This window comes from Hylaeus volcanicus, chromosome 2 (assembly GCF_026283585.1).
Source record: "Hylaeus volcanicus isolate JK05 chromosome 2, UHH_iyHylVolc1.0_haploid, whole genome shotgun sequence".
Classification (NCBI taxonomy): Eukaryota; Metazoa; Arthropoda; class Insecta; order Hymenoptera; family Colletidae; genus Hylaeus; species Hylaeus volcanicus.
The window spans coordinates 2,804,992-2,814,208 of record NC_071977.1 but is presented as its reverse complement, the minus strand read 5'-3'; the positions used below and the strand labels follow the sequence as shown (position 1 = coordinate 2,814,208).

The following is a 9,217-nucleotide window of genomic DNA, read 5'->3' as shown; positions in this document are numbered from 1 at the left end:
CTAGACTTAAACAGTAGAATTAAATATGAAAGATAATGTTCAAGTATACAATATAAAAGTACACGTTTATATTGATCACTGTTATACTAACACATTTATACTTTATTAAAATAACAAATCCTAAAGCACCTTCTGAAAAAGTCCTTACCTTCCTATTTCTAAATATTATTTCCTGAGATCAGTCATGAATTACACCAGTTAATCGAGGCTCCTACTATATAATTATCGCCATCGTTGTTAATGTCATTAAAAGACAACGTTTCCATCACGGTTTTCCATGAATATTACAAATTTATCTTTACTTCCAGCTGCAACAGCTCCGCGAAGCCACCAGCACCCATCAAGGTGGTGATCGCAGGTGGTGACAGTTTCGCGAACGCGGTGCTGCGTCACTACGTGGACTTGTTGAGCTTCCGGCCACCCGACTGGCAGAGTTACCTGAAGTTCTTGGTCGTTCCGTTGGGTTCCAACACGTTATCCAAGTATCTCAGTTCGATAGATGCCAAGTACTCCATGCTGTTTGGCGAGGAATGGAAAGAACTCCTGGAAAGGGAGGGCGGTGGTGCGAGCGAATGTGCGGCAAGAGTTTCAGAGTATTTAGCTGTCGCTGGACCCACCTTACTTCTGCCAATCGCGGAAGCCATGGTTACCTACAGGTAATCGACCGTGGTCTTCATCGATCCTTTCTTTTCCTGACAGTATCGCGAGGGTTAAACAAGTTCCTTGGAATTATACTTAGCCACTATTAGGAGGGCGAAATACTCGTTGCACAACTGGTGGAACGGGATCAATTCGACCCTCGTCAAAGTAAATAGCGAGGTCGCTTTTGAACTCATTTTCACCGGGGAAAATCTTGCGCAACCCGTTTGTTATACTCTCGTGGAAGATATTGGATCAACCTATATATCAGGCAAAGTTTCTCTTGAAAGGTATCACCTGTTTCATTCGTTTCTCCATATATTAACCCATAGCATACCCATAGCATACCCATAGCATAGTTAAAATAGTCAATGCTTTGGAACCGTTGGGACCACTACTAATGAAATATTCGTCTTTTTTTTGCAGAGAAACGGATGACAGCAGTCAAATATTCATCCCGTTCATAAATGACGTTCGAGTAGGGTGCCCAGACAGCAGTTCGTCAGCTTCGGTAGATCTGGAGGAAAATGTAACCATGTCCGGCTCGCCACCCTCTCTGCCACCTCCGGGGTTACCTATTCCACCACCCGGTAGGTTAACACCGCCCAGCAGTCCCAATGTTGGTCAACCTACGAGGGAAGGCTGGGAACCAGTCGAGCTGCAACTTGACTACTGGAGCAAGCAAACGCAAGGTGAAAAGGGGAAGAACACGCTGAGACAAGCGTTCAGAGCCCTCCACGTTCAAAGACTTCCGCCACTGGGAGAAACACCTGGTCATCACTTGTCCATGAACTACACCACTAAAGAGAAGAAACAAAAAAGTACGTAAAAGCGAACGGAATTGTTGGTAGTCCCAGATTGCTTCCTTTTCAATTAGCCTTTCAATTAATTTCGCGTAACGTTGCTACTTTTTCAGTAATGAGATTGGGCAAGAAGAAGGAGAAAGAGAAGGAAAACGAGCCAAAGAGTCAAACGGTTGACGGTGTGACACGACTTATATGTTCTGCGAAAACTCACAACATTCCATTGAGAGGTAAACAAAGTAATTCGATAAGTAAATTTTTCACTTCCACTAGAAGTCTTCTACTTAGCTTGTACTTTTTATTTATCTAACGTAACGATCCTAAGTTCACGAAGAGAGTCTATGACTCAAATTACGATAGAAAAATGTGTTTTAGTTTTCAGGTACCAGTATTTTAAAAAGTAAGTTGAGATTGCTCCAATTGCCATTGAGTCTTGATGATTGTTTAACAAAATATATTTCTTTATATTCTTTGAATTTTTACGTATAATATTTTTATTTGTATGTGCAAACGATGCAGTAAATGCAACTTATTTGTAGAAATGTCAAGAATAACGAGCAATAATAATGAAAGCTTAAGAAGATAAATTGATCTTTCAGCTTGACAGAAAGCATCAACGGGAAACTGGTTATCTCGTGCCGTAAATTTACATAAACGATTTTGACCTTTTTTTCTTTAGTGAGTATCGACGGCACGGAGTGGTACGGTGTGAAGTTCTTCCAACTATCGGCGCAGTGGCAAACGCACATCAAGACGTTTCCAATAGCTCTGTTGGAATACAGTTCTCAACAGCAACCATTCAACCCAACGTAAACATCCTTGGTTTCCATCAAAGGCCACGTTTTTTCGCCGTTTATTTGTGTTCATCGATATTACCAATTAGGATCATCAGCTTAGCTTATGCGCAAACCCGATAACCATCAAATCCAAAACAAAGCAGAAAATAATTGAAAAAAGAAAAAGACAAAAAGAAACTATGCAGCATAGAGCAAGGTTTAAACAGTCCGGGATTCAGTTTGCTGTGTCGAACTGGACGATAGTGGAGCTAATCAGGCAAGTAATCTGAACGTTGCCTTATTTGTTTATTATTATTATTATTTTTTTTTTTTAATCCCTTGTTATAGTTTATTATTTGTGTTGTCGAGTGTACTGTATCGTACGTGCAATCTTCTCGCGTAGAAATTCACAAGAGTACGCGAGTAAGCGAATCGTTATTTCGTTTCGCGAGATAGAGAGGCGGTTGACATATCGTATTACAATTAACAGAGACTACGACGATGGATTTCGTTGGTTATGGGAATGCCACTTTATCCGAAACCGCATTGTTCGATAGAATGCCACGCAAGATTTTATATATACATACATATATATATATATAAAAAAAAACAGAAAAAAAAATATAAAAGAAATTATTGCTCGAATCGGAAGGCCGTCGATGTACATACAGGATTTTTTAAACGACAAGCGTAAAACGGTTTTATAGCGGGAACCGTTATGCTAAGATAGATCTTTGTCTAAATTGCAAGAGTGAGAGAAGAAGTTTTTAATTAAATTATGTATTTATTTAATTAATGTAATATTACGATCACACGTTGTCGAAGAAGTCTGTGGTACAGGCAAACATTTTTCTTAGCGCACATAATAATAATAAAAATAAAAAAAAAATAAAATAAAAAAAAAGATCATGTTCAGAACATGACCGAGTAGCGTGAACAGAATCGTCGACGTCGAAGACACAGAACTTGGTCGAAACGCGAGTCTCCAAGAAAACACACGAAGAATACGAAGCGTAGCTCATTAGTTATTATACTCCTTTTCTCGTTTGAGATTTCGACATATTTTTTGTATTCCATTTTATAGACTTTTAGCCCCAGGCTGGTGTAGCTTAAATACTCTATTTTCAGATTTTATTATTTAACACATTATTCCTACTACGCGATGCTATATTCCCGACTTTCGATAGACTATACTCATTCGCGATTATTGTTAAGCCGTTCGAAAAAAGAAGCGATGAAATATTCGTCGAGATGACGTTGGAACGTAAACAACGGCATCTCGCGTATGTTTCTAAAGCGATTTCCACGTACGTAGTATCCGTGAAACGGATACAAGGATCGAAGCATCGTAAAAAGACAGACAGTGGGAACGCACTTAACATGCGTTCTTATTTTTTTATTTTACTTCTCCCTTTTGTCGCGAACCCTTTGCGCTCGATGAAAACTCGAACTTACTAGAAAATATTATATTTCAATATCTGATGTATCGTGACATGTTAATATTAACCTTTTGCACTTCAAGGAGTCCTATCTTACATTTCTGAATTGTACAATGACGACGAAAAAAACTTGGCAGTTTCTTTTAGATTATTCGACTTTCTTTTCAGACTCTAAATTTCTGTTAACCAAACATAAATATGCATGAAGTAACATAGCTTCACGTAAATATTATATTTATTTTATTATTTACAGGAGGACGCTTTTAAGTACGTAGGCAGTGCAACTATCCGTAGGAGTGCAAAGGGTTAAGTTTTGTATTTTTTATACAAATAACTGCCCCTCATAACAGTGTAAAATCAAATCGATTTTCACTCGAGCTAATTTCCCTATAGAGGAAACGATAACAATTTTAGAAACAACTTTTCATCGCGATTGTCGAGCTTAACATTATTTCGGAGTATACAATCGAACGCTTCCTAAGATATTAAACAAAGAGCTTAGATACCTAATCGCGAATACTAACATAAACAAAAATTGTAACATCCGAGTCGCCTCACGAGTGCAAAGGGTCGAACAACATCTACGACGCATCGTGCGTCGCAGTTCGCTGTAACTGAAGCCCAACCCATCGTCCCTGAAGAACCATATCATGAGAAAATGATAAACGATAGAAAACTAACGTCAACGTTGTCTTTAGAAGAAAAGAATGAGCGAGAGAGAGCGAGAGCAAGTAAATGTTTTCCTCCAGAAAAACGGGAACCGTTTGCGCAAAACGGTTCGACGTACTTTACGACTTCTTCCTTTTTTTCCTAGCAGTGAAGAGAAAGCAAACATAAAGAAGATAAAAAAAAAAATATTAGAACAGTGCTTTACTGTTTTCGGCGACGTAGCCGTCGCATTGACTGCCTAATGCCAAATTGAAAGAGAGAGACACTAAAAAAAAAAAAAAAGAAAAAGAAAAGAAAAAAAATATGGAAACGAAATGTAAAATGCCTACAACGATTTGCTCGAACGAATTCTCTGAAAAGACTTTTGGACAGGCATTCTGTAACGAAGCGCGATAATAACGCCCGATCCATTTGGTGGCGATTGCTTTTTGCCAAAGTAAAACCAGCAGTGAAATCTTTCCTTGTGCCCCTCTTCCCCTTCGCAACCATATACGTGTACACGTGTGTGTATATATACACACACTCCTCCTCCTCCCCCCCCCTCCCCGTTCTTTACTAGTCCGCAATTAGTTCATAACGAGTATTGAACTGCAAACGTAGTCCTACATTTTACATTTTTAACGGCTGAGAGCAATAACCGTTTGTGCGAACTCAATGCGGCAAAATAGTTGACTTAAAGCTAGCAAAAGGTAAACGCGACGTCGTGATGTGTGTTCGCATAAATGTTGGAACGTTCGTTTCGTTGGAAATTGAATAACGTCGAGATAGCGATAGATATGAAAACGATTAAACGATTCCAATTTTGATCAAATCTGCCATATTTTAAGAAATACGCAAGTTAATGTCACTTGAAATGTAGAGTCGGTTCTATTATGATTAAATTAGATTGGATCGGTAGTAGAGTTTGTAAACATTTTATAATAGCTTTCGACATGTCTTTGTCGGTAGAAATAATTGATACGTTTGTGAAATTATAATTATAATATTAATGAGAAAGAATTTGTATTGGGATTATACCATTTGAAGGAATACGAGGATCATTATAATTTATTGTAATTTATTATACGGTTGAGCGAATGTTTTAAACATCAATGTAAGTAAGTGTCGATCATCACGACGTTCATGACATTCCCATAACGAGTAGTTCAACGTTTAAAGTTTTCGTATGTCTTTGATGATATTAAAGATTCCTCTTCCTGTATAAACATTATTACTTTGATGTTTAAAATATTACAAGATTTATAGATAAATTTAGTTAAGAAAATAAACAAAATAAATACATAAAATAATACTAATAATAATACATACTATGTGTATATACAAATTCCAAATCTTCTTTCTTGTTTAATATTACATATTTAGGTTTGTATCAATTATTTTTACTACCGAAGGCCATGTACTATTTTTTAGAAGCATTAATTATAAGGTAAATTAAAAGAAGGTTGACGGTGTGGAGTCGAGTCGAACTCGATTGGTTGCTCAAGGTCATTTCCCCCACTGTGAATCTCGCCAATCAGGTCGCTTTTATTTTTAAGTCGTGTCTTAAATTCGTTACTTTTAACGAGGAGAGGATTCCAAGTGTAGCTATCACTTTTCAATGGAGTGATACAACATAAAATACTCAGCTGATGATATGTATAAATCAAAATTATACAAAAATATATTAATAGAAAACGTATTTACAGTATTTGTAGCACAAGTCTCGACAAAGCTTGAATTCAGCGTTGGCTGTTTACAAAGAAACCTGATAGATGGAGCATCGAGAAGCCGAGCGATGTAGCGACCTTGAAATACCAATTGATTCCGGTTACAACACAGCGAGCTCCGTGAATTCTAAAAAGTCAACAAAGAGCATTCTTACGAGCACACACACGACGCTTACCTGTTTTCGTCGAGCATGCTGAATCGTTTTCAGCAATCGAACCTGCCATACAATGTATATATTTCTATACGTATATATAAATATATAGATATTACATGCTCCCACAGTTTCAACGAAGCATATGACAGTGTTTGCGCGTTGCTTCGCGATTTTGCACAATATCGTTGTTTCTCCGTCACCCCGTTCACGTCGATGATAACGTCTCCTACTCGTGATAACACTGGGCCTTGTTCTACGATCCACATCGGTGGCATAACCAGCACAGTAAAAATAAAGTGCCGTTTTTAATTAAAAAAATAAAGAAAAATAAAATTTACAAATCAATAGGTATCAAATTAAACTAAATTATTATAGAAAATATTTCTCGCGAGACAATTGTAGTCTTCCCGTATTTATTATTTATCACAGAACCGATATCTGCAAAACAATGTGTGTACGGTTAGAAAAATTATTAGAAATAAATCGATGTCTTTTGTTTATTATTAAATTCTCAGTTATGCCACCGATGAATTATTTAAAGAGCTGGAAATTATTTAAAGAATCGGAGCAACGGTCCAGTGTCTTCAATGCGGTGGGCGCGATCACGAGTCCGTATGATTCATACATGCGTTCAACACTCATTCAGACTTGTAAGCGCGAGAATGTGCGAAAGACTATAATTAATTAATTACTGTTCGTAGACTCGTGAACGTTCAGTATCGAAGCCGAACTTGGCGGAACTGGTTTCTTTTCCCACGGTAGCGTGATAGCGTTTAAGCGATTTTACAATGTCGTAATGTTCCTTAATCTTTTATTCCGTTTTTTTTTTTTCATTAATTTTGTTTCCTTGTTTTTGTTGTTTCTTTCGTTGGTCGATTAAAATAAACGCTAGCGGTGTAGCCGTCAACTTGTCCGTCGTCGAGTTGCGTATGAGCTTTGTAAGACGACGCGAGGAACTTTCCTTAGAAACGTAAGGGATATTAACCCTTTGCGCTCGGGTGGCGCCTCTAGGGCGACATATGTAAACAAGTGATTTTTGAAATTCACTTGCATTAGAATACAACTAATTATTAATCGAAATAATAATACATTGTGTCGTGAACGTTCGCATATGGTCTTCTTCGCGTTTTTGGTTTCACAGAAATTTATTATAAAAACGGACTGGATTTGATTCTATAAAAGAATGCCTCGAGCGCAAAGAGTTAAGCGGCGACACCTGTAACACGTGCTCACGGCCCCGTTGAATCGTCGAAGTGTATCAACAATTTGAGTTATCAACGTGGAGAGATTGTTGAACGGAATGCCATCCTAAGCATGTTGTCGTTGAACTCAGCAATGAAATATGATGTTAATTTAAAGTACAGCGAATAATCCTGAAGCTTCTGAAGATAAATACTGTGGATATTAAAACGTATCAGGTAATAAATCTATTCAAATGGTCAAAAATATGTACAGTGGGTGTAGAAAGTATTCGTACACCGATCAATTTCCAAACAAATTATGTAAAATTGTAATTTATTCACTTATTTTTTTATAAACAATGACATTCTACATATTCCCGGAAATCTCTAGAATAGATAGATTACAAAAAAAAAAAACAGCTATTTATGTAAGATGTGTAATTAACAAGAAGAAAACGATTAATCGATAGAAATGTTGAAGCATCATATTATCATCATATAATACTTCCTTCGTGGGATTTCCTTTTGATTTTATAATTATTGTAACTCTTCTAAGCATTAAATCAACTAAATTATTAGTTAAAAGTTAATAAGAACCTTTTCTAAAAGTAATTTCAATAAACTAATGTGTTTACATTACAAACTCTACTGTAAATGGTTCGCCATAAGAATCGTACAAATACTTATTGCTTCTATACTTTTACCCACTTTTCGCATTTTTTTGTCAATTTCACAAATTATATTAACTAGTAAATGTTGTTTGGACTATATCTATCTTAGAGACTTCCAAGAATATGTAAAATATCATTGATTATAAGAAAAGAAGTTAAGAAACTACAATTTCACACAAAAGTTTTTTGGGAAATTGATCGGTGTACGAATACATTCTACACCCGCTGTAAGTTAAAAATGTGGAAACAAGTTTTGCTTTACTCTGAATTAATTTTATATTTCATTGTTGAGAGCCAACATCCAATAATAAAATGCTTGGGAGGACGCACACGTTTAAGACTCAATTTATAGATGGTCGATTCTAGTCAAAATATGAGGTCATGTTGTAATTGGAACGAGGATCATCAAACGCTCGTGTACTGGGTATATGCAGAAAAAGGATAGATTGACAATTTTGCGAATCTTGACAGTGTTTCATTTGGAAATACTAACACGCATTCCTTGTGTAAGATTCTTTTAAACAGCGCGAAGGCCGTCAGCACGTTTAACAGGAGAAGTATTATAAATAAAAAAGAAAGAAAAAAACACAAAAAATATTTGCTATTGTTCGTCGATGTATAGTAAGTTTTAACACACGTGTGGGCAGGCAAGGCTCAAGCTCAAAGCTTACAATAATTAAAAGAAGTAATTAATATATCAAACGCGTGTTTTTGGTACAGCGATTAAAGAATTATTAGATGGCGTTTAATTTCCACGAGTTTTTAGACGTCTTTATTGTACTGCTTTACAAACAGCGACGTCTAATCGTACATGTACATATTATTAAACTTGTTATCAATAATATTAGAGTTCAATTGAAAGGGCTGTAAAGTGTGTCCCTACCTCGAGTGTCGAAGACGAATAAGGACAACCCAGGACAAGTTGTCCTGGACAACAGGACTTCTGGTGCAGTCCCTGTGACGAAGTTTTTCCTTTTCTTCCTCAATACCTTTCCTAAATTGTCCGATATTAGTAAAACTTACCTCTTTCATTTACGAATTTAAGAGATAACACCTAAATGTCTTTATTGTTTGTGGGTACGTAAACAAACTATTTAGGGAAAAGTTAAACTGCTTCTCTGCTATCATTTCCTTCATTTTGTGTTTTTATTGACAAGCAGTAATGGTTTCTAAACTAA

General features: G+C 36.5%; 1 protein-coding gene across 3 annotated transcripts in view; it reads left to right on the top strand.

The window, feature by feature from the left end:
• The window catches only part of LOC128884776 (phosphofurin acidic cluster sorting protein 2), a 59,241-nt gene extending 56,119 nt beyond the window's left edge, over nucleotides 1–3,122 (top strand). For all 3 annotated transcript variants that reach the window (XM_054138402.1, XM_054138401.1, XM_054138400.1), the window contains 4 exons: nucleotides 309–656; nucleotides 1,066–1,460; nucleotides 1,556–1,672; nucleotides 2,122–3,122. In XM_054138402.1, the coding sequence (XP_053994377.1) occupies nucleotides 309–656; nucleotides 1,066–1,460; nucleotides 1,556–1,672; nucleotides 2,122–2,255 (994 nt within the window). In that variant the 3' untranslated portion in view covers nucleotides 2,256–3,122. The remainder of the gene's footprint in view (nucleotides 1–308; nucleotides 657–1,065; nucleotides 1,461–1,555; nucleotides 1,673–2,121) is intronic.
• Nucleotides 3,123–9,217: the final 6,095 nt, after the last annotated feature.